The following is a 25,979-nucleotide window of genomic DNA, read 5'->3' as shown; positions in this document are numbered from 1 at the left end:
TCGAGCTCTCTCCCGAAGAAGCACACCGAGAGTTTTAGCCACTCTCTGTGCCGACAGAACCTGTTTCATGCAGCTACAAAAGTTTCAATTAAAGGGCATACCTTAGATGCCTTCGTTGACTCAGGAAGTACTGATAGTTTCATTAAAGAACAGATTGTTGCGAAATTGAAACTACATGTCTTCCCATCGGACCAGGCAATTGCGATGGCTCAGTCATCACTTAATACCAGAATCTCCGGCTTTTGTGTTGTTGATATGACACTTCATGGTCGTATGTATCCCTCCACCCGACTTTCGGTGCTCAAGGACTTATGTAGTGATCTCCTCTTAGGGCTGGACTTCCAAAAACAGCATAAGAAACTCACCATTGAGTTCGGTGGATCCAAACCCGGACTTACTATTTCTAATATACCGTCTAAATTACCGTTTTGTGCATTGTCAGCAGCTTCACGTGATGAACCCTCATTATTTGCCAGTATTCCGCCTCGATGCAAACCAATAATAATGAAATCGCGGTGCTTTAATCAGGAAGACCAATCTTTTATTGAGGCTGAAATCTCTCGACTTCTAGCAGAGGATATCATCGAACCATGTTCGTCGCCCTGGCGGGCTCAAGTCGTCATTGTCAAGAACCCTCTAAAACCTCACAAACAGCGACTATGCATTGATTATTCACAAACCATCAATCAATATACCGACTTGGACGCCTACCCATTGCCATGCATTGATGATATGGTTAATAAACTGGCCGAATACAAAGTGTTCTCAACTTACGATTTAAAAAGTGCCTATCATCAGGTACCCTTGAAGGTCTCAGATAAGCAGTACACGGCCTTTGAGGCGAATGGACGGCTGTACCAATTTCGTCGCCTCCCATTCGGGGTTACTAATGGAGTGGCTGTCTTCCAACGGGCAATGGATGGCCTGGTTAAGCAGGAAAACCTAAGGGACACTTTTCCCTATCTTGATAACATTACCATTGCAGGTCACGATCAACAGGAACACGACGCCAACCTCCAAAAATTTCGGGATGCCCTCCATCGCCGTAATTTAACCCTGAATGAATCCAAATCTGTTGAGTCGCAACCGACCATCAACATCCTTGGCTACTGCGTAGGCAATGGTATCATTAAGCCAGACCCAGAAAGACTTCGCCCGCTCCAAGAGCTCCCGTCACCCAAGAATCCGGCTTCTTTACGTCGGGCTCTCGGTCTGTTTGCATACTACGCTAAATGGATTCCTCATTTTTCAGACAAAATCCAACCCTTGCTGCATGCGAGATCATTTCCATTGGAAACGGCGGCTGTTGCAGCCTTTAACCTTCTCAAAAAACAGTTGGAGAAAGCGGCTCTTCACTCCATTGATGAGAATCTCCCTTTCATAGTCGAATGTGATGCCTCGGAGGTGGCGATCTCGACTACTCTAAATCAGGAAGGTCGTCCTGTAGCATTTATGTCCAGGACCTTGCAAGGTGCCGAGCTACATTATCCTCCGGTTGAGAAGGAAGCCACAGCCATCATAGAGGCAGTACAGAAGTGGAACCATTTTCTAGCTCGCCAGCACTTTACATTAATTACGGACCAGCGATCAGTCGCCTTCATGCTCGATAATCGGAAACGAACCAAAATTAAGAATAATAAAATACAACTTTGGAGGATGGAACTGGCCTCTTTTGGTTATACCATTCACTATCGACCTGGCAAGGAGAATGTGGCCCCGGACACCCTCACACGGGCATTCTGCTCCACTATGTCATCCTCTACTCTCATAGATGTCCATAATGGATTGTGTCATCCTGGCGTTACGCGCATGCTACATTTCGTATGATCACGGAATCTCCCTTTTTCTACTGGAGATGTAAAGAAAATATGCTCAGAATGCCGGCTTTGTGCGGAATTAAAACCTCAGTTCTTCCGCCCCTCAGATGGTATACTCATACATGCAACCCAACCGATGCAACGACTTAGCATTGATTTTAAGGGCCCAGTGCCCTCTTCAACTCGGAACACATATTTGCTCACCATGATTGATGAATATTCACGTTTTCCGTTTGCCTTCCCCTGCTCCAATATGCTGGCGTCCACAGTAATCTGCTGCCTTGAGCAGGTATTTTCTCTCTGTGGCATGCCGGCTTATATTCACTCAGATCGGGGTCCATCCTTTATGTCAAAGGAACTCAAGGACTACCTCAGAACGGGGAGTTGCTACAAGCAAAACAACACCATACCATCCCATCGGAAATGGGCAGGTAGAGAGGTATAACGGTATCATCTGGAATTCCGTACGTCTTGCTTTAAGATCTCGGGGCCTACCAGACCAGCAATGGGAAGCAGTGCTTCCGGATGCATTGCACTCTATACGGTCCCTTCTTTCTACAGCCACAAATACTACACCTCATGAGCGGTTCTTTGGATTCCAGCGTCGCTTATCTCATGGGACATCACTCCCGTCATGGCTAACTACTCCTGGACCGGTACTACTCCGAAGATACGTTCGGACGTCTAAAAATGAACCCCTCGTAGACGAGGTCGAACTAACCGATGCCAACCCCACCTATGCAAACATACGATATTCCGACGGCCGAGAATCTACCGTATCATTACAGGATCTGGCTCCCTGCCCGCCAGGACCTAGTGGGACATCGGGTGATGGTATTTCACCAGGAAACTCTTGGAATCTATCGGGTACCCCTCTCCAAGATCCTGATTGGACACCAACTAGCTTGGTGCCGGTAGAACCCCGTACTCAAAGTTGCGACCCTCCCAGTACCGCGCACGAAAGTACTGATCCGCCACGGACCAGCTCTGCACCTCCCTCTGAACAGAGGCAGACCGACTTTGAACCTATTGGGGCTCGTACACGAAGCCATGATCTCCCCGACCCTTCACAGGGTAATCCAGGCCACACAGACTCTGACCAATGGCCAACCGCATGTAAGCGGACCAGCGACCCTCTACGACGGGAACCCAAACGGGTGCGACTCTTCCTCGTTCGGCGGCTGTGGAACAAAAGGAAGACCACAGCCTTCTAACCCTGCAGGAGGGAAGAATGTGATAATAATAATAACTTCCGGGAAGTTATGTGCATCACTTCCTGTGAACTGTGAACTGCGAACTATGAACTGTGAACTTTGTACATACATCACTTCCTGTCATATGTCACTTCCTGTTAGACTGGTATAAATAGTGAACTCCTCAGTATTGTAAGGGGCTTCTACCAGAGGCATGGTGAAGACCTCTCTTGTATATAGTGTGATTATAAGTTGCTTAAAGCTTACTTTAAAGTTACTTAATGTGTGAGACTCCTTTTTCTTACATCACTGTACAAAGGAAAGACCGTTTAACAGCCATCAAGGGCAACCTCCAGACCGATCAATATGCGAACCGAGTTACGGTGACAAAGTAAAAGACATTATCGGCCAGGAAGGCCAGTTAAGCTATCACCGGCTCCCGTTACAAGACAAAGCGCCCCTGCAGAGATTTCTGCCCACCAAAAATATTACAAAGACAGGACTATGATCTGGCAGGAGATAAGACTGTCCCAAAAGGGTATAACTATGGATTTGAAAAGTCCATCGGGGCGATTTTCGTAAGTACACACACTGGACGCTACGCTTCACTTCGGAAGGCTTAATGCTTCAGAATTTCATCAGGACGCTTCGCTTCTTCTACGATTCTACGCTTCGCTTCGGGAACTCGCTTCTTCTACCTCGGCAGCTTCGGAATTCGACCAGGACATTTTCAGGACATGGTCGGTGTTCAGCCAGGCAAGGCTCGGTGACGACGGGAAGACGACGAGGGTGGCCCGGGTACTGTTGTCGGGAGATTATCGACGACCCAGGCCGAAGGAGAAGACACCCTCTGGAAAACCGCCAAGCCAGGCGGGAGCGAGAAATAAGAGGACACTCCGGGCCTAGCACTCCAGTGCCTCAACATCCCATTCGGTAAATGTGTATCCATCTCTACATCACATCGGTGGCAGAGTCTCCTATGTGCCAGTTCTTCAACTTCGTGTTGACAACGGATTCAGTCATGACGAGCGCTCATCGAGGCTGTGTCCACTGCCTCATCGCCTGAGAGAGAAAAACAAGCTGCGCCAGAAGTTTCCAAATCCACATGACGACGGAAAGCTGTGCCAAAAGGCTGCGAACCCCCTCTTTTGCGAATCTGAAAGTGGTGAGCATGATTCCGAGTTCCTCACGTCGAAACTTAGTCTAGGTCTAGGGGAGGGGGTAAGAGTAATCGTAATGTGTTTCCCGTTTTTCGATGTGCCGTGTGTTCCCCATTTCCATAGAGTTAAGTTTATAGATATGTGCATGCTTGTAGTTACTTTAATCTGTGCTTATGACATGTATTTCTTAATGCTGCAAACTGTTTAATAATAAAAGCATCCATTTCGTGCTATTCAACCTGGTCTATTGAGTCTTTCTCTGCACTACAGTTCTCTGCACCTAAGTCCAAGGTCTAGAACCGTAGGGGAGAGTGGGTCGAACCACTCAAGGGTAATTATTGCACGAAGCCTAGTAGGAGACCAGAACGAGCAAGAGAAACCCCCTACAGCTTGCCTAATCAGGTGTGTGTGTGTGTGTGTGTGTGTATGATTTCAACATGGACTTTGGTATTGCAAAAAAAATCCTGTTTTTGCATAATGATAATATACACTTTAAGACAATTGAATATATTGGATGCATATCTAGACATTTATTACAGCCCACTGCTGAAAATATTGGGGAGCATTGTACAGCTAGTAACTGGTTATTCAGTTGAATCACAACTTACTGTAAATTTTAGTATGCAAGTTATAACTGAACTTTTAAATCTATTTCACATTCCATTCCATAATAGTTTATATGTAAAATTGAGAGACATTGAGGCATCTGCAGTATCAATGGAAAGAGACACGTTTAATACATCTTTGCAGAAAGAAAGACTGAATAAAGTTCACGCTGTTCTGCTTAGAACAAATTGTCCGTTGAATGTTCACTAGAAATCATTCATGGTGGCTTGATAGCTCTCTGGTTTTAACAAATATGAACGGTACTCCATGACATTGATATGTCAGGAAACACTCTTTTAATCATAGGGTGCACAGTGTGTAACCGGAGCTACTGGCTTGCAGTGACAAAGTCAAGTAGCGTTTTAATTACATCGTATTCTCAGATTTTTATCAGTGTTTTTGGGAATCGATTTATGCAATACAGTATGTCCACTTTACTCAGAAAACTAAATCAGTGGCCTTGATTACATATTTATTTACCTATGTACCAATTTTTATTTCTATTTAAAAATATTATTGATATTGTTTCATATAAAAATCCCTACTGGCACAGTTGTACTAACATGTTTGCATCGATATGAAATGCTGTCAAATGCACAGGAGAAAATCAATAAGTGAGTTGCCGATCTGACCGCAGACTGCACTTAAAGGCAAGAAACATTGAACTGCATTCATGAGTAGTGTCAGCTTGGCTCAGTAGTCGCACTTTTACTTCTGCTTCAAAAGGTTGTGGATTCTAGCCCCATTTCAGGACTTGAGCACATAATCTGAGCTGGCGCTTCTGTGCGGTACACAGAGAGCTGCATTGTCAGAGATGCCGTCTCTTCCATGAGATGTTGGGGTAATATTTCTGCAAGGGCTCCCTGATCTGCCACCGTAACTTCAGCGGAAGATCAGCGTAGACAACCACTGATGCTGTTTCTCCAGTTTCTGTCAAAGTTACGGCGGGAGATTGGAGAACCCCCGTTGAAATTCTATCCTGTGAAATCAAGGCTTCATCTGTCTGGTCAGGTGGACATAAAAGATCCCCTGACAATATTCAAAGAATAAAGAATAAAGGTGGTTCTCATGGACAAGATGTATCCTTCAACTTGCACCACCAACTCAGATTAACTGGTTATTTATTCATTGTTGCTTGTGGGACCTTGCTGCGTACAAATTGGATGCTGTATTTGCCTACCTAGCAACGTGACTACACTTCAAAAGTTGAGGATTCCTGAGGATGTGAAAGGCACTATATAAATGCAAGTTCTTTTTTTTTACTCTCGCTGCTTGGGTTTCACTTTGACTGCAGTACAACTCATATGTTAATAGTACGAGAAAAACGAAAATAAAAGCTATTTCAAGCCCCAATGTAGAAAATGATGGATAATGTTCTTTTATAAACACTTCACTTAAAAAATTGTTATTTGAGAGTTTAAAGCCATGATTATATTTCAGGTAACCGTGATGCAGCGTCAGCAGAGCCTTATAATGCACACAGACCTGAGTCTGAGCAGCTCAAGTGCAGCGGCAGAGCTTTGCACATGGATATTTGAATATAACCACAGAGCTTCCTACAACTCCAGCAGATATTTTTAAAGGAGAAAGCAGTTTTTCCCAACATTAAGAATATCCCATTCAAGGAAGAGGTTCAACTGATTGCTGGGGCACTTTTGAAATGGTACTTCACACCGGCCTGGAGCTCTACTACAGCAGGTGCAATCTTGAACTGGAGGGTGCCTCCCTCAGCTTGGGTTTAATGCACTTGTGCATCAGATCAGGACCACTCATCTCAGTATCTTTGCTTTGCAGTGTAGTCGACCTGCTAACCACCCAAGTTCCCTCCCCGGCCCCTGTACTAGCTGACATTGTAAATGGTTCCCACATTTCAGGAACCGTCAGTCAAAATCATCATCATCATCATCATCATTATCCACTCCTCATAAAACCCACCCTCAACCATTCTATCCTTGTAGACTATTGCCCCATCTCCAGTCTCATTTTCTCTATAAAGTCCTTGGACATGGTGTCACTCCCCCAAATCTGTATCCCTTTTCCCCGCAACTCACTGTTGAATCTTTCCAATCAAATTTCCTCCCCTGCCATAGCACCAAAATTACCCTAACCAAAGTCACAAATTATATCCAATGTGACTGTGGTGCATTATCCCTCCTCATCCTTTCTACAGCCTTTGGCACAGTCTACCTCACCAATCTCCTCCAATGTTTCTCCTCCATTGTTCAGCTCAGTGGGACTACCCTTGCTTGGTTCCACTTTTACCTATCTAATTGTAGCCAGAGCATCTCCAACAATGGTTCTCTTCCTGCCCCAGAATCATTATTTCCCAATGATATATCCTTGGCCCTCTTCTCTTCCTCATCTGCATGCTCCCTTTTGGTGACATCGCCCACAGACAATGAGTTAGTTTCCAAATGTATGCTGACAACACTCAGCTCTACCTCTCCAACACCTCTCCCAGCTCTTCCACTGCCTCAATGTGGGCTGACTGCTTGTCTAACATCCAGTCACCCCCCTTATCCCATCATTGACAGCCATGACTTCAGCAGCATACACCCCACCCTCTGGTATCCCCTCTCAAATCCCTTTGCCTCTGACCAATTCCTTGTATCGCTCTCCACCAACATCCCCCTCCACCACCCCTCCCCCCCTACGTCCCACCCACAACTCTACTTCCTTCTGTGCCCGCCCCTGGAAAAAATTCTCTCCCAACTCACTTACGATTGCACTTATGAATTCCCAACTGTTCAGCCTTTGGGCCTCCATTCGCCACAACAGTTCTGCAGCTACTAATCTGCTCAATCATACACTCACCACCACCTTTGATGCCCTAGTCGCTATTAAAATCATTACTCTCTCTCTCAACCTGGCAGTTCCCCCAGTATGGCCTTCATCTCTACACCCTTAAGCCCAAGGGACGCAGACTTGAACGGATATGGCGGACAACTGGCGTAGCCATTTACCACCAGATCTGGCTGGACCACATAAAGCATTATCGGGTCCTGCTCTCGTCTGCCAAAACTGCTCACTAGTTCAGGATCATTCTGGAATGCAAAGATAACCCCCAGCTCCTTTTTTCTACTGCTAACCGTCTTTTTAAACCCCTCACCCCTGTCTCCTCCACCCTCACCTCCAACAACAAGTGCAAGGAGCTCATGGACTTCTTTGTCTCTAAGAGTGAGGCCATCCAATCAGCTGCCTCTGCCACTTCCCTTCTTTCCCCTAGCCCACCAGGCCAAACTTCCTCTAAGGTTCTCCCTTGCCCTAGCCCTGAACTCGCATCTTTCTCCAGTATCTCTCCAATCATCCCTCATGACTGCTCCGCACTTATTTTGTCCATGAGACCCACTTCCTGCTCCCTCGACCCTATTCCCACTAAACTGTTGACCACCCAACTTCCTTTTCTGGCTCCTATGTTAGCTGATATTGTTAATGGTTCTCTCTCCTCAGGTACTGTCCCCCTCTCCTTCAAACCTGTCGTCATCACCACTCTCCTCAAAAAAACAACCCTTGACCCCTTTGTCCTTGCAAACTACCACCCCTTCTCCAACTTCCCTTTCCTCTCCAAAGTCCTTGAATATGTTGTTGCCTCCTATATCCATGCCCATCTTTCCTGGAACTCCATGTTTGAATCTTTCCAATCAGGTTTCCGCCCCGCCACAATACCGAAACGGCTCTCATCAAAGTCACAAATGACATCCTTTGTGACTGTTGTGGGAGCGAAAGTCCGTATTACCCAAATACCTCGCTATTCTTCCTGCGCAGTCTGTGAGATCAGCACATGCTGGGTTAAAAGTTCGAACAGCTTTCTGCTGAACATAGGTTGTAAATTTCAAATTAAGTCATCCTCGGTTCGGGGGGACTGCCTAAGAAGAGAAGGAAGGTTGTAAATTGGGTAAGTGATGAAAGCAGAGGATGTCCTCACAGGAAAGAAGATACTAGAAGGTGTGAGAGTCATTCAGCCATATTTGAATGTGCCAATTTGATCATCTGTGTATTATTATAGTAATAAAATGGATGGCAAGCATGTTATTGCAGCAATTAGAAGAGTTGAGAGCCTGGTTGTTTAGTTTACATTATTTTTCTGTTGGCATTTTGTATGTACCTTTGAGGTACCATGATTTATTGATAGTATGCATGGAATGTAGTGATCAAAGGGGAAAATTAGAATAAGAAATGTAAGGGAACAATGTTTAGTAGCACACACTGGAATCGGAATGTGTGTCTCAGCAGCTCTCATACTGGTTTTGTGTAGTATGAGGTTTCAATAAAGACCTGATCCTGCATTACTACAACTGAGTGTGTGTGTGTGTAATCTGACGTTTAAAGCAATAAAATGAAAAAGAACAAGAAAGCAGTCCAATATCTGTGACAAAGGTAAACTATCCCTCCTCGTCCTTCTCAACCTGTCTGCAGCCTTTGACACGGTTGACCATTCCATCCTCCTCTAATGCCTTGCCACTGTCGTCCAGCTGGGTGGGACTGCATTTGTCTGGTTCCATTCTAATCTAATCGTAGTCAGAGAATCACCTGCAATGGCTTCTCTTCCTGCATCATTACTTCTGGTGTCCCCCAAGGAGCTATCCTTCGCTTCCTTCTATTTCACATCTACATGCTGCTCCTCGGTGACATCATCTGAAAACATAGCGTCAGTTTCCACATTTACGCTGACGGCACCCAGCTCTACCTCACAACCACTTCTCTCGACCCCTCCAGGGTCTCTAAATTGTCAGACTGCTTGTCCGACATCCAGTATTGGTCACATCGTCTGCATGCCCGATACGAGACTCCCAAAACAAGCGCTCTACTCTGAGCTCCAGCATGGCAGGAGAGCCTCAGGTGGGCAGAGGAAATGCTTCAAAGACACCCTCAAAGCCTCCTTGAAAAAGTGCAACATCCCCACTGACACCTGGGAATCCCAGGCCCAAGACCGCACAAAGTGGAGGAGAAGCATCCGAGAAGGCGCCGAACACCTCGAGTCTCTTCGCCGGGAGCAAGCGGAAGCCCTGCGCAAGGAGCGCACGTCAACCCAAGCACCCCACACACACGCCTCTTCAACCACCGTCTGCCCCACCAGGTCTCGCATTGGTCTCATCAGTCACCTGAGAACTCATTTTTAATGTGGAAGCAAGTCATCCTCAGTTCCGAGGGACTGCCTAAGAAGAAGAAGAAGAAGAAGAAGACTGGATGAGCAAAATTTTCTCCAATTAAATATTGGGAAGACCGAAGTCATTCGGTTTGGACCCCACCACAAACTCCATTCCATAGCCACTGACTCCAGCCCTCTCCCTAACATCTGTCTGAGGCTGAACCAGACTGTTCACAACCTTGGTGTCATATTTGACTCAGAAATGAGCTTCCGACCACATATCCAATCTATAACTAAGACCACCTAATTCCACCTCTGTAACTTCGTCCATCTCCGCCCCTGCCTCAGCTCATCTGCTGCTAAAACCCTCATCCATGCCTTTGTTACCTCTAGACTTGACTATTCCAATGCACTCTTGGCTGGCCTCTCATGTTCTACCCTACATAAACCTGGGGTCATCCAAAACTCGGCTGCCTGTGTCCTAACTCACACAAAGTCCCGTTCACCCATTATCCCTGTGCTTGCTGACCTACATTGGTTCTCAGTTAAGCAATGCCTCAATTTTAAAATTCTCATTCTTGTTTTCAAATCCTTCCATGGTCTCGTCCCTTCCTATCTCTGTAATCTCCTCCAGCCCCACAACTCTCTGAAATATCTGTGCTCCTCTAATTCTGGCCTCTTGAGCATCCCTGATTTTAATCGCTCAACCATTGCTGGCCGTGCCTTCAGCTGCCTAGGCCCTAAGCTCTGGAATTCCCTCCATAAACCTCTCCGCCTCTCTACCTCTCTTTCCTCCATTAAAACGCTCCTTAAAACCTACCTCTTTGGCCAAGCTTTTGGTCACCTGCCCTAATTTCTCCTTATGTGGCTTGTTGTCAAATTTTGTTTTGTAACACTCCTGTGAAGCACCTTGGGACGTTTTACTACATTAAAGGCGCTATATAAATAAATGTTGTTGTTTTTGCCTCCTCCTTCAAGATCCTTCTTAAAATCCTCCTCTTAATGTTCTTTTGGTTGCCTTCTTAATAACTCCTTCTTTGGCTTGGGGTACATTTATTTTATTACAGCTATGATAAAAAGGAAGAGAATAGCTAAAGTAAACGTTGGTCCCTCAGCGGATGAGACTGGGGAATTAATAATGGGAAACGGGGAAATGGCAGAGACTTTGAACAAATATTTTGTATCAGTCTTCACGGTAGAAGACACTAAAAGCATTCCAATAATAATTGATAATCAAGGGGCTATAGGGCGGGAGGAACTTAAAACAATCACTATCACTAGAGAAAAAGTACTAGGCAAACTAATGGGACTAAAGGCTGACAAGTCCCCTGGACCTGATGGCCTGCATCCTAGGGTTTTAAAAGAAGTGGCTGCAGAGATAGTGGATGCATTGGTTGTAATCTACCAAAATTCCCTGGATTCTGGAGAGGTCCCAGCGGATTGGAAAACCACAAATGTAACTCCCCTATTCAAGAAAGGAGGGAGACAGAAAGCAGGAAACTATAGGCCCGTTAGCCTAACATCTCTCATTGGAAAAATGCTGGAATCCATTATTAAAGAAGTAATAGCAGGACATTTAGAAAACCATAATACAATCAAGCAGAGTCAATATGGTTTTATGAAAGGGAAATCGTGTTCCCTAACTTACAGAAAGCAGAGAGTCGGAATAAATAGGTAATTTTCCAGTTGGCAAACTGTAACTAGTGGGGTGCCACAGGGATCAGTGCTGGGGTCTCAACTATTTACAATCTATATTAATGACTTGGATGAAGGGACCGAGTGTACTGTTGCCAAATTTGCTGACGAAACAAAGATAGGTGGGAAAGCAAGTTGTGTGGAATACACAAAGAGTCTGCAAAGGGATAGGTTAAGTGAGTGAGCAAAAATTTGGCAGATGGAGTATAATGTGGGAAAATGTGAGGTTATCCACTTTGGTAGGAAGAATAAAAAAGCAAAATATTATTTAAATGGAGAGAGACTACAGAATGCTGCGGTACAGAGGGATCTGGGTGTCCTCGTACATGAAACACAAAAAGTTAGCATGCAGGTACAGCAATTAATTAGGAAGGCAAATGGAATATTGGCCTTTATTGCAAGGGGGATGGAGTATAAAAGTAGGGAAGTCTTGCTACAACTGTACAGGGTATTGGTGAGACCACACCTTGAGTACTGCGTACAGTTTTGGTCTCCTTATTTAAGGAAGGATATACTTGCATTGGAGGCAGTTCAGAGACGATTCACTAGGTTAATTCCAGAGATGAAGGGTTTGACTTTTGAGGAAAGGTTGAGCAGGCTGGGCCTATACTCATTGGAATTTAGAAGAATGAGAGGTGATCTTATCGAAACATATAAGATACTGAGGGGGCTCGACAGGGTAGATGCAGAGAGGATGTTTCCCCTCATAGGGAAATCTAGAGCTCGGGGGCATAGTCTCAGAATAAGGGGTCGCCCTTTTAGAACTGAGATGAGGAGGAACTCCTTCTCTCAGGGGGTCGTAAATATGTGTAATTCTCTGCCCCAAAGAGCTATGGAGGCTGGGTAATTAAATACATTTTAAAGTGGAGATAGACAAATTTTTTCAAGATACAGGAGTGAAGGGATATGGGGAGTGGGCTGGGAAGTGGCTTTGAGCCCTAGATCAGCCATGATCTTTTTGAATGGCGGAGCAGGCTCGAGGGGCCAAGTGGCCTATTCCTGCTCCTATTTCTTATGTTCTTATTCATCTCCCTGATCCTATTGACCCTATCCCAATTTGCTCGTGGCTCAGATAATAATCCAGGGATTATTACCTTTGTGGTTCTGCTTTTTTATTTAGTCCCTAGCTGCTCAAACTCTCTCAGCAGAACCTATTTCTTTGTCCTACCTATGTCGTTAGTACCTACGTGGACCACGACAACTGGATCCTCCCCCTCCCACTCCAAGTTCTTCTCCAGCCTGGAGGAGATGTCCTTTACCCTGGCACCGGGCAGGCAACACAGCCTTCAGGACTCACGTTCTTGGCTGCTGAGAGCAGTGTCTATCCCCCTAACTATGCTGTCCCCTACCACTACCACATTTCCTTTTGCTCCCCCCTCTTGAATGGCTCCCTGTACCACGGTGCTGTGGTCAGTTTGCTCGTCCTTCCTGCAGTCCCTGCTCTCGTCCAGCAACATAAATACTGTCTGGGCCAGCCACAGAAATACTGTGGCTACAAGAGCAGGTCAGAGACTGGGTAATCTGTGGTGAGTGACTCACTTCAAGACTCCCCAAAGACTTTCCACCATCTACAAGGTACAAATCAGGAGTGTGATGAAATACTCTCCAGTTGCCTGGATGAGTGCAGCTCCAACAATACTCAAGAAGCACAATACCATTCAGGACAGAGCAGCCCACTTGATTGGCACCCCATCCACCACCTTCAACATTCACTCCCTCCACCACCAGTGCACTGTGGCTGCAGTGTGTGCCATCTACAAGATGCACTGCAGCAACTCGCCAAGGCTTCTTCAACAGCACCTCCCAAAGCCACGACTTCTACCACCTAGAAGGACAAGGGCAGCAGGCACATGGGAACACCATCACTTCCAAGTTGTCCTCCAAGCCACACACCATCCTGACTTGGAAATATATCGCCGTTCCTTCATCGTCGCTGGGTCAAAATCCTGGAACTTCCTCCCTTACAGCGCTATGTGAGTTCCTTCACCACACGGACAGCAGCAGTTCAAGAAGACAGCTCACTGCCACCCTCTCAAGGGCAATTAGGGATGGGCAATAAATGCTGCTCTTGCCAGCAATGCTCACATCACGTCAATGAATTAAAAAAAGCCAAGCCCTTGGTTGTAGAATTTAATTACTATTTGTGTATACTACTGTACTGTGCATAGTTACTGTTTGTGTTATTCTTGTGGTGCCCTGGGGCACTTTCCATGACGGTTTTTGTTCCCGTTTGGTGACACTGGCGTGACTCGGTGTCGCCCCCTACAGGTATTTTTAATAAAGTCCCCAGGCTGGCGAAGGCTTTGCTTGTCCATCGTGTGATACGCCGCACAGCTTCTGCAGGTGTAAATACTGACAGATCTAATGTTCTTTTCGGCGGGTGACTTGTTAATTGCACTCTTCCCCCGCCCCCAAAGGGTATTCCTTGACCATTGGTCAGTGCCTCATTGAAGCACGCGCGGCTCCTGCAATCAGCGCCAGGTGCTCGCGCTCCGCTAACGAGCGCGTGACGCTGAGCCGGGCCCGGCGCGCTCTTTAAATGGCGCGCGCCCCCGGGTTCCTTTCATCGTCTCACTTGGAGCGCGTCTGCTTTTCACTGTTGTTGGGGGAAAATAGTGGTAGTAAAAGCCGCGGGCTGGGTAGGATTGGTACTATGGCGCGTCTCCTGTTATTTGGGTAAGTCTTTGCCATGTGCAAGTTGTAAGGTTGGGTGGATTTCCCATCTTGCTAATGGGTGTTCATATGTTGCACAGGTGGATGCTGTCGGTGGCTGCGATCGACCCTGAAGAGTGGCTGCGAACTGCGCCTCCAGGTCAGAGTCGCTGCAAAGCTGGTGTGTTGTGTCGTCCCCGATTCGCTCCTGTTTAATATTGAAGGAGCTCTTCTTCGTTTCTGCAGGTTTTCTGAAGACTGAATGCCGCGGCAGTGTCTTTTGGGTTGGACTGAATAAGGACTTTCTTGCTGGGAAGTTTTGGCAGATTAACGTTGTGGGTAAGTTCACTGCCGTTATCTTGGAATCTGTCTCCATCTGACGGTGCTCGGCTCCTGGCCCCAGTGGTGTTGTGGTGGGACCATCTGTCTGCACCGTCTCGGGTCCCACAATCTAGTTACAATTGTACCCGAATCTGACCATCGCTGTCATTTGCTGGACATCCATTGTGTAAATGTCGTGCATCGTTAAATGAAGTGGTTTTTAAAAAAAAAAAAATACAAATAAAAATAAAAAATTTTAGTTGGAGGATCGAAGTTTGTTCATACAACCCTAGAGCGGGGTGCAAAATAACTTTTTTTTTTTTAAATTGACATCTAAACGTGAAGTTTCATCATGAGCTGCCATCAGTTCTTTTGATACATTCCTTTTTTCTAATGGAACCAACTGATTTCCTCCAGTGAGGAGACGGTGAAAACTGAGTGGTTAAACAGGTTCTTGCGTTCCAATAATGTAAGACCAAAGCCAGACTTTCAAAAACTGTTTCCTAATGTACTTGCTGAGTCCTCGCACTGTGAACTGATCATTTCTGGCATGCAAGTGTCAGGATGCCCTGTTCTAATTTTAGGTCTAACTTCTGGGGATCATTTATTGCTCCCAAGAATGGGCAGCCCCAAAATTCAACTTTCAGTTAGCACTTTTTTCAGCGTGGGGGAAATGTACTCCTGGGTAGGTGCTGAGGACACGAGTTAAGGGCGATGACTGAAGGTTTGCTAAAGTAGGAAACTGCCACTGACTAATCTTTGAAAACTAGAAGCTGCAAGCAGGAACATGAAGTTACAGGATGCTAGAGTTGATCTTCCTGAAGTGTAACCTGAGATTGTTGCAATAAAATTGCAGGTGTTCTGCTTCTGTGATGCTGCAGTGTGATTTTTTTTTTAATTATATAAAGTGAAATTGCAATAAATGAGTATCCTTTAATGCTACTGTTAAAGTCAGGGATGGAGAAGAGATTCATTGGTTTATGGATGACCAGTATGGTTATAGAAACTTGCAGTGCAGAAGGAAGCCCTTAGCCTGTGCTTGCTCTTTGAAAGATTGGTCATGCTTAGTCCCATAGCCCTAAGTTCCTCATCAAGTACCTGTCCAATTCCTTTTCAATAAATAAAATATTTATGGGGTTGGCTTTGCTTCCACCACCTTGGGGAGCATTCCAGATCCCAACAACTGTGAAAATTTCTCCTTCTCTTCCCCTGATATTTTTCTAATTTTTTTGAATCTGAATTCTAGTTATTGACTCTCACTCACCAGAGGGAACTTTTTTTTTTTTTCCCTGTTTACTCTATCAAAACTTCATTTTCAACTTCTATTAGGTTGCCTCTTCACTGTTTTTCCAAGAGAACAGCCCTAACTTTTCCAACCTCTCCATAACTGAAGTCCCTTCTCCCTGGAAAAGCTCCTCTACCCTTTTCTAATGCCTTTCCTGAAGTGTGGTGCCCAGAATTGTCCTCCACACTCCAGCTGAGGCCTAACCAGTGCTTATTAAGTTCTAGCATGATCTTTTTGCTTTTATATTCTAATCCTCTATTAATTTGTAACCAACTTTCCCTGCCACCTTTTTTAAGGATTTGTGTATATGAACACTTTTCAAAATTGTGCTATTTATAGTAAACTGCCTTTCCATATTAGTAAACTGCCTTTCTATTAGTCCTATCAAAGTGCATCACATCACGCTTCTCTGCATTGAACTCCATCTGCCATGCTTCTGCCCATTTCACTATCCTTCTGAAGCCTATAATTATCCTCATCTACTACTTGACCATCATCTGCAAACTGTATAATGCTGCTCTTGCACCTGAGTTTAGGTAGTTTGTGTATATAATTTTTTAATTGCAATGAGTCATGCACCTAAAACTGATCCTTGGACCATCACTGCAAACCACCACCTCCCAGTCTGAAAAACATCCATCCATCACCACCCTTTGCTTCCTGTCACTGAGCCAATTTTGTATCCATACCACCACTTCCCCCTAATTCCATGGGCTTCCATCATCTTAAGCCTCCTGTGTGGCACTTTGTCACATGCCTTCCAAAAGTCCATATATACAACATCTACTGTATTACCTTGCTCAACCTTCTAGTCTAACACAATTTAATGTTGAAAAATCCATGCTGACTCTCCTTGATTAACCCATGGCATTCCAAATGAAAGCTTAGTCTACTTGATTTAAACAATAGTTGCAACAAAAAAGCAGTATTGCCCAGGCCTGCAGACCTTGGCTTTGCTCTTATGCCACACCACTTGGCCTTTTGGCCCTACTTTTATACTTTTTCCCACCCTCCTTTTCAGTGGCAAGAAAGTGAAGAAAACAGCCATGTGCCCATGGGATTACCTAAATTTGCACTACTTGCACCCTGGAATAAATGTTTCTTGTAGCAAAATATGGGGGCAAACCATCTTATAAATGTGGATGGACCCCTCCCTACCACGGTGCACCTGACAGTCCTTGTGAAGGATTTTTTTTCCCCAACTAAAAGCACAAGTTTGCAAAGAGCAGATGTACACCAATAAATTAAGAATTCAGTTTTTAAGCTAACTCTAGCCTTTTTGCTATGTTTTCAGATCCGGCTGGCTATCTCTTTCATGTTACACCAAGCTTTGCTTCGCAGTGTGGCTATACAATTGCAATGGATTCCTGGAATAATATTGAATTTCGTGCTTCTGTCCTTAGCTGTTGTGTACATATTGTGGTAAGATAATGTATAACAAGGGAAATTAGGGATAGCATAAGATCCAAGGAGAGAACATATAAATTGGCCAGAAAAAGCAGCAAACCTGAGGATTGGGAGCAGTTTAGGATACAGCAAAAGAGGACAAAAGGATTAATTAAAGGGGGGAAAATAGTGAGTAAGCTTGCAGGGAACACACACTGACTGTGAAAGCTTCTATTGATATGTGAAGAGAAAAACATTGAAGTTGAGCGTAGGTCCCTTGCAGTCTGAATCCAGGGCATTTATAATGGGGAACAAAAATGACTGACCAATTAAATACATACATTGGTTCTGTCTTCACAAAGGAGAAAACAAATAACCTCCCAGAGATGTTGGGGGAACATAGGGTCTAATGAGGGGGAGGAATTTAATGAAATCTGTATTTGTAGGGACATGGCGTTGGGGAAATTGAAGGCCAATAAATCCCCAGGGCCTGATAATCTACATCCTAGGGTACTTAAGGAAGTGGCCCTAGAAATAGTAAATGCATTGCTGGTCATCTTCCCAAATTCTATAGACTCGAACAGTTTCCATGGATTGGAGGGTAGCTAATGTAACCCCACTATTTAGAAGGTGCTAGAGAAAATGGGCAATTATAGACCAGCAAGCCTGCCATCAGTAGTGGGGAAGATGCTAGAGTCCATTATAAAAGATGTAATAGCAGAGCACTTGGAAAACAGTAACTGGATCACAGTCAACATGGATTTACAAAAGGTAAATCATGCTTGACTACTGGAATTTTGAGTATGTAACTGAGAATATGACTGACTATTAGGGAGAACCAGTGGATGTGGTGTATTTGGACTTTCAGAAGGCGTTTGATGAAGTCCCGCATAAAAGATTAGCGTGCAAAATTAAAGCACATGGGATTGGGGGTAAGGTACTGTCTTGGATAGAGAACTGGTTGGCAGACAGAAAGCAGAGTTTGAAAAAGCCATTTATTCCGAGTGGTAGGCAGTGACTAGTGGGGTACTGCAAGGATTGGTGCTAGGACCCCAGCTAATCAATATATATTGATGATCTAGATATAATAATTTTGCAGATGAGACAAAGCTGGGTGGGCACATGCTGTGAGGAGGATGCAAAGAAACTCCAGTATGATTTGGGCAGATGCAGTATAATGTGGATAAATGCGAGGTTATCCAGTTGCTGAAGGTAAGCATGCAGGTGCAGCAGGCGGTTAAGAAGGCAAATGGTATGTTGGCCTTCATAGCGAGAGGATTTGCGTACAGGAGCAAGGATAGTTGGGTATTGTGCAGTTTTGGTCGTCTTACCTGAGGAAGGATGTTCTTGCCATGGAGGGAGTGCAGTGCAAATTCCCAGACTGATGTCATTCCTGCCATCCCAGGTATGAAGAGAGATTGAGTCGATTAGGCTTGTATTTGCTAGAGTTTAGAAGAATGTGGGGACCTCATTGAAACTTATAAAATTCTAGCAGGAGTAGACAGGCTAGATGCAGGAAGGATGTTACTGATGGTGGTGAAGTCAGAACCCGGGGTCACAGTCTAAGGGTAAGGGGTAAGCCATTTAGGATTGAGATGAGGAATTTCTTCACTAGCAGTGAACCTGTGGAATTCTCTCTACCACAGAAGGCAGTTGAGGCCAATTAATTAAATATATTGAAGGAGTTAGATATATTTCTTCAGGCTAAAGGGATATGGGGAGAAGGCAGGGACAGGGTACTGAATTTGGATGGTCAGCTATGATCTAATTAAATGGCAGAACAGGCTCGAGGGGCCGAATGGCCTGCTCCTATCTTCTATGTTTCCATGAAATGATTGCATAGAACGCTACAAAATCCAGCTTCACCCTAAAATTGGACCAGAGATGTAACCAAACTGACGGTGCCAGAACAAATGCTGAGCAGTAGTTGTTGGCATCTTATTTTCTTTGGCTGGGGAAGGGGTTGGAGAAGGAACGAGTATGATAGGTTTGGTACAGGGCCCTCTATCTTAATTGGAGAAACATGCTCAACTAGTCTGTTTGAGGTTATGTGCCATGATGGAGTGGAACAATATATTCCTGCACCTGTATGGAGGCATTTAATAGATGTTAAACTTGGTTTTTCTGTGGCCCTGTGATATACCTATCAATTCCTCCAATAAAAGGCGAAGAGTTACGAAGGTGACTAAAGGTTTTTATTGACTAAATAACAGAGCCCACTCTCGTGGGTGATCCGATCCAAGCAGGAGGAATACCAGCCAGTCGCTCACCTTTATACCTGGCCTGGTGGGTGGAGCCAAGGCGGAGTCGGCAGTGGTCATCCCAGGTATAGCAGTGTGGCAAGAGGCGACCTCGTACCGTGATACAATAGTGGTCAGTGATACAGTTATAACGAACAGTGGTGAACAGTGCTAACTACTAACAGTGATACGATAGTGAACGTGGTTTACCACACCCTGCAAAGCCTTTTCAGGAATCCTTGATGTCTGATGGGTCACCAAAGTGATGCAAGATGGACAATGTGTAGCATTGTACTTGTGTCCAAATGGTGGCACTTCTCACCCATTTATTGCATTTACATTGCCATTTTTCTATTTGCAGGATGATGCACAGTTCAACCTCACTGTACAAATACAAGTAGGAACTGACAAAGTAACAGCGTCAACATATAGTCAAACTCTTTCTTGTATGTACTCGCCATGGGCTGCAAGGGAAATATTCTGTGAAGAAAACTACATGCAGGTAAATGGAAAACAATACTGGCAGTATGGTAATCTGAACTATATGCCAAATGTTGGCTTGTGACTATTGGTAGCATCTACAGTTGGCAGTAATTCTGAGCTATTCCAGGCAATGGTAATCTAAACATTTTACAAATCTGGCATGTGACAATAATAAATTGTGGAATCTGTCTGGCATGTTCCTCCTAATTCATTGAACTAATTTTAACCATTTATGGTAAATGATTTGCCTTGATTTATGACTTATTGCTGAATCTGTCACTTGATACTAATGGCATGCAATGTGAACTCTTTTTAATAATTACTAAGTAAATGCATTATCTCTCCATTATCATGTGCAGGTCTCTGTGCAAAGAAAGATACCACTCATTGAGGAGGATTATGTACAAGATGCTGAAGACTGGTCTTTAGTACTTCCAGAAGTAAGATGTCATGGGGAATGAAACTGTCAATGCTTCTGAAGTGCACTTGCATGACTTTTTTAGGCTTTTCTATAATATCTAGTTTGGTTTATTTTTAATGAATACAATGGTAGGACTTGATTTGAAACTTTCTGTTCATTTCATCTTGGATTCATAACTAGCCATTGAGCCTACTGTTGATGCACAAGTCTGCATCTATGGAAGTTGTACATCAGAGCAGGACTTTGGTGTAATGCACTGTGCTGGTAATTGGTATTATTTACCTGTTAAGCTTCATTTTAGTTAGACCCTTGGCTATCTGTGCTAAGGCTAGCAAATATGAAGTGCCAGAATAACTACAAGCATGTTTTGTCTATTTTGAATCTCAAATATTGATCCATCTCATTTTTGATGCAGCTGAAATAACTGTTGCATTGAGAATTAACACCTGATAGCAGAACACATCTAATCGCTAAATAAAAACTGGAAATGCTCCAGCATCTGTGGAGGGAAAGTTAACATTTCAAGTCTGACCTTTGTCCGTTCTGACTTCTATACCTACAGCATTACATACACTGAGGGAACTTTTTCCTTTGTCTTGGGTTTTTTCTTCCCATGGTGTTGCTCACAGATGCACTGCTAAACTTCAAATATTGGAGAATGACTTCAAAATATCTCTTGGATATTGCAGAATTTGCTATAACCATGCTTGTTACAGCTGTTTATATAGTTTGTTAAATGGAAAGACTCATCCACCATGGTCTCTACTGTTCATTCAGGCAACTAGTGCAGAAAGTGGAATATGGCAAGTGGTATTTCACATCCCTGACGGTAAAAGGAGTATGACTGTAAAAGAAGCACATCAGTTGAACTATGGAATCAACACCACAGTGTCTCGCATTTTGCTTCGTGCTCCATACCATACAAATGAGGTTCAAATAGTTTTGGTGAGTTCACTAATCATCCACTTCCAAGTGGCATTGTTGGGGGCCCGAAATTCTTACGAAGCATTGTATGTTTTGCCTTTGCATGACTTCCCCCTTTTTTCCAATTAGGTCCAAGGTGTGCCCTTGTCTGTAATCCGATCGAGTATCTTTTACAAACAGCATTGGATGATTCTGCTAATTGACACTGCGATGGCTTGTCCTGTTGGTAAGAACTCAATATTACAACTTTCAAATGTACGCACATTTCTTCAATTAAAACCGGTTTGTCTTTGCAAAAACTCTATGCCCCACCCCTCACTGAATTGATTCACATCATCCAGGGCCAAACTGGAGCCTGTGTCTAAGCAGTAGTTGAGGTTTATTTCTTGCATTTAGAATAACTGCCATCTGAACAATCTTCACTCTACAGCACTGCCCTTGTAGGGGAGACTCCCACTGCCCTTTTCTAGTTATCTTCAGTTATTCCATGGAATGGCATCTTGGTAAAATGACTCCAAGCTAGACATTTAAATGATCATTCTGTCATCCCTCAGATGGTATTACATTCACTGATCATACAATCATGTGGACAGTGCCAAGGATCTTCACTCCAATTGTGACCCATGCAGTTCATCAAGACAACACCTCCATGGGAGTAAATGGCATAAAGTTGGACCCCACAAGAATGGCAGAAAGAAACTATACCCTAGATAAAAATGATACTGCTCTTGCTATAAGGGTTCCAATTGGAGGGCAGGATGGATACTATAAGGTTGGTTGTGTTTTGCATATTTCAGATGGAAGGGTGACCACAACTAAATCATAAATATGGCTCAATTTGAAATGGTGAAACCTGATTTTACTTTAATGAAAATATATCCACTCTGGATGCAAGTCTTGCATATTTTGATGGCTAGCTAAACATTTCACCTTGATTGTGAAGATCTGGATTCAGATTATTGTATTCACCTGATTTTAAAATAGAATTACTGCTTGTACTGTGAATGCATTGTTATCTTTCAGAGCTATGTGATGGATGAACAGTATGGCATCAAGTACAGCATTAATCTGTTTTTGGAACACCTATGGGAAGATGAGGCATGGGGACTGAATAAAATCAATGTGATCCATCCAGTCACCACTCCCTTTATTCCTCAGCCCCTTGTTCTCACTGATGGTATGTACTATGGTCTTTATTTTGAACATGGCATAGCCAGCAGCATATTTTGAAATGGGTTCTTCCCTGCTTGGCTAATTTGGGGGGGTGGATAGAAATGTGGCCCAGAGGAAGTAGAAACTGCTCCAAGCAAAAGGCCATTGTATAAAGATTGGATATGGGCTCCAGCAGCTGCTGTAGAATATCTCTTCCAGTGCTACAATTTAATATTCCCATTAGTAACCTGCACACATTCCCAAAAGAACTGGGTTCATGCTGCCAAAACTGCTCCAGTTGGGAGCTTTCTCCAACAGCATATCCATCATTCTGAGCGAGTTAAATCCAGGCTCAAAGGTGAAAATGCCTTTTAACTGGGCTCCAACAAACTGTTCAGTGCTCTTTTTTTATAGCATTGGATCAAGGGTGTAGAACTCCAAGCTGACCAATTCAGTTAACTTGCACTTTCTCTACATGGCTAATTGAACTTTCTATGCAGTGAAAGATTAAATGGTTTGTTTATGTTGATGCATACATGTATTCAAAGTTCAACTTTTTCTCTCCCAGAGACCATTCCTGAGCAATGGCTATTCAATGTCACACTAGGCAACTTTCTTCCTGATGTTGAACTAGAAAAGCTCACTCTGGGCTCTCAATCCTTCCCTGTGGATGAACAAAACCAGATGTTTAATGTGTACAATTGGACTACCACAAATGAGACCGCCCTAAATAGAATCTTCATTCTTGAAGTTCCAATGGAGTCACCAGTTGTAGACAGAAAGGTAATGGAATATTGGGGTAGGATGCATGTTTCCACACTGACCTGTTGCTGACTCTTCACTTTCTTTTTAGTATATAGGAGATGGTGTTGAACAATATACCCTTGACATCATCTACACCCTGGCTGTGGTACCAGAAAATGTGATATTCACACATGTTGCTCATTTAATACATAAACATAAAATAGGTAAGTTTTTGTCCTTGTGCAGACCAAGGAAGGAATGCTTGCTTTAAAGGCTTCAAGTAATATTATAATGTTCACTCTAGTACTTCCTGTGGCAAATGGCTTTTGTGATGAAGAGACCATGACACTGGTAGTAACACATGGAACCTTGGATCAGTACTGGATTCCTTTCATTGGAAATGTACCACTAACCCCTCACTCTGCTGAGCAGAGTGGTTACATCTCGAGAGATAATGGTACCCACTTAATACTTGTCGTTCCACATGATGCAGCTGAAGTTGTCCATGAGGTAAGCTTCTTCTACAAAGTCCAAGTCCCTTTTGGCTTGTTTTTTAAAATTTGATTTGATTAATTGGCTTCTTTACAGGCAATAAACAACCAAGGCCTTCGAAGCAGATTTGACTTCCGACTGAAGGATAATAAAACCCTGGATGTGCTGACCAACTTTTCTGTTTCCTGCAGCTTTTCTACAGCTGACTTCATAAGTAAGCTCTTGCTGTCACTTCTAACTCCTGCCTGTCTTGCATTGCATTGGCATACTGACTTTTTTTATTTCGCAGCTTGTTTCCCAAATGGAAGAATGGTCATTACTGCTCTAAAACTTGAAGCATTGTTGGGAATAGATACTGGCAAAATGATGCTGAGGGATAAAACCTGTGGACCAAAAGCGAGTGATGAATTCAAAGCCATCTTTGAATTTTCTGCCAACTCGTGTGGAACAAGTAGAAGGGTAAGCTGACAATGGATGACTTCTGAGTGAGTCTGCAGTAAGGGGTCAGCAAGCATTTAGTAATTGACTGTTTGGTTTCTTTTGTGATAGTTTGAAAAGGATTACATGATCTATGAGAATGAAGTGGTGTACTTCAAAGAATCAGAACCAGCTAGTGACCCAATATATCGGTAAGAATCTGAGTGAAGGGTCCCGCCCCTCCCCATACATGCATATAAATAGTAAATGTCTGTTTGCTCCTAGGCTTGCAATATCTTGTCATTACCATGTCAATGACTCTCTGCATCTTCAATTTGAACACCAAGTAAATCCTCAGCCAACTGTTGTACCTGGATATGGACCTGTAGTCTTGGTTATGCAACTTGCCAAAGGTAAAACTCCTAAACTGCAGTGGCTTTATACTAGCTTCCATTTTAAAATAGCTGTACCCCACATCTGCATTATTGCTTATTGAACCAGAATAGCCAAGATCAGTTAACTTTGAATCATTGACATGCAATGGAAAGAGAACTTCCAACCACAGTATTCTGGAACTCACTATTTTGCTTGGATTCTTGCAGATGTGTTGTATTCTAACCTCTATAAAGAAGGTGACTATCCAGTAGTGAAGTATCTGACTGATCCCCTCTACTTTGAAGTGCAACTGTTGCACAGTGAAGATCCACAAATTGAATTGTTCTTGCAAGATTGCTGGGCAACTGCATCACCAGACAGCACTAGCAGCCTTCCACAGTGGCCTATCATTGTCAAAAGGCAAGTCTCTGCCTCTCTCCTGATTTTAAGATGGGAAGCTAATGATTGACTTGAGTAACAACTTGTTTTGTTAATAGCTGTGCGAACAAGGCTGATCTGCATATGACCATCTTCCATCCAGTGACCAGTAATGAGAGGGTCAGATATCCTACTCACTTCAAAAGGTTTGAAGTCAAGATGTTTGCTTTTACCTCTGGAAACCAGAATACCTTGGAACAGGTGAGGCTTGCTTCAGAGCAACATGTTGGTCAAAGCTTTCTACATAATGTCCCACTATAATGCCGTACTTCTATTTTTTAGGTGTACTTTCATTGCAGTGTAGTCTTGTGCAGGCAGGAACCAGTAAATGGGCTGCTCTGTCCTGGTCAATGTGTACCAGGAAAACAGCGAATGGGTAAGGTATTCAGATTAGAATAAAACATGTGGGTGTTGCCTGTTGCATACTACTGACCAGCTGTCTTATTGCAGGTCGAAGTGCTGATGCCAAGCACCATCTGCAGGGATCTGTATCATCAGGAGCAGTGGTGATGTTAGCAGAATTCCCTACAATGGAAAACCAGATCATGAAAGGTGATTAACCATTCTTGAGCTAGTCCTGAGCAGTGATTCTGAAGTCTTATTTTTGTCTTGCTTTTTTCCAGATAATCACGTGCAGTCCTACTCCTGGCCATGGCTACTGATTGGAGGCTCATCAATAATTGTTGCTTTTATTGTACTTGGACTTGTTGGTCACCAATGCCAAATGAACAGATTACATTAATCTTGAATAAATGCTACTCTAATTCAAATGGTGTATTTCTGTTTCCTTGGTGTAGGCAAGTTTCAAGTCAAAATGGCAATTTGGCAATTGTATTGGCAATAAAGGCCTGAGTAAACTACTCCATACAAAGCTATGCATAGGATTGAATGGGGCATGGTTTTTGAATTCTAACTTGCAATGCTACTATTGTAGGGAAGTCACAGTATTTTGGCATGGAGTACTTGGGACATGCATTTTCAAATTCCTAGAAAGCCTTAATTTTTCCATTTAGCACCTTGCCTATCCTCCACTTTATAAACATTCACTTGAAATTCCATTGTAATCCCTGTTCATCAAATGACTTGATG

At 43.7% G+C, this 25,979-nt stretch overlaps 1 protein-coding gene across 1 annotated transcript; it reads left to right on the top strand.

The window, feature by feature from the left end:
• The first annotated feature begins 14,107 nt into the window (after positions 1-14,107).
• On the top strand, positions 14,108-25,660 carry LOC147112530 (uncharacterized). Its single transcript, XM_085996861.1, has 22 exons — positions 14,108-14,236; positions 14,314-14,372; positions 14,459-14,551; positions 17,113-17,240; positions 19,806-19,946; positions 20,287-20,367; positions 21,126-21,293; positions 21,402-21,498; positions 21,827-22,044; positions 22,296-22,449; positions 22,993-23,207; positions 23,278-23,392; positions 23,473-23,678; positions 23,757-23,874; positions 23,950-24,119; positions 24,210-24,289; positions 24,363-24,490; positions 24,680-24,872; positions 24,950-25,091; positions 25,173-25,266; positions 25,341-25,442; positions 25,514-25,660. The coding sequence occupies exons 1-22, from the start codon at positions 14,214-14,216 to the stop codon at positions 25,630-25,632; spliced, it is 2,844 nt and encodes a 947-aa protein (XP_085852987.1). The 5' UTR covers positions 14,108-14,213; the 3' UTR covers positions 25,633-25,660.
• Positions 25,661-25,979: the final 319 nt, after the last annotated feature.

The sequence above is a fragment of the Somniosus microcephalus genome, chromosome 9 (genome assembly GCF_052327205.1).
Source record: "Somniosus microcephalus isolate GS21.2 chromosome 9, FLI_Smic_1.0, whole genome shotgun sequence".
NCBI lineage: Eukaryota > Metazoa > Chordata > Chondrichthyes > Squaliformes > Somniosidae > Somniosus > Somniosus microcephalus.
The sequence above is the reverse complement of the archived record's forward strand: the minus strand, read 5'-3'. Positions and strand labels throughout refer to the sequence as shown.

Coding starts and splice junctions, on each gene's coding strand:
- LOC147112530 (XM_085996861.1), top strand. CDS start 14,214: ATGGCGCGTCTCCTGTTATTTGG. Junction 23,208..23,277: donor CACCAGTTGTAGACAGAAAG/GTAATGGAATAT, acceptor CTTTCTTTTTAG/TATATAGGAGATGGTGTTGA. Junction 24,120..24,209: donor CGTGTGGAACAAGTAGAAGG/GTAAGCTGACAA, acceptor CTTTTGTGATAG/TTTGAAAAGGATTACATGAT.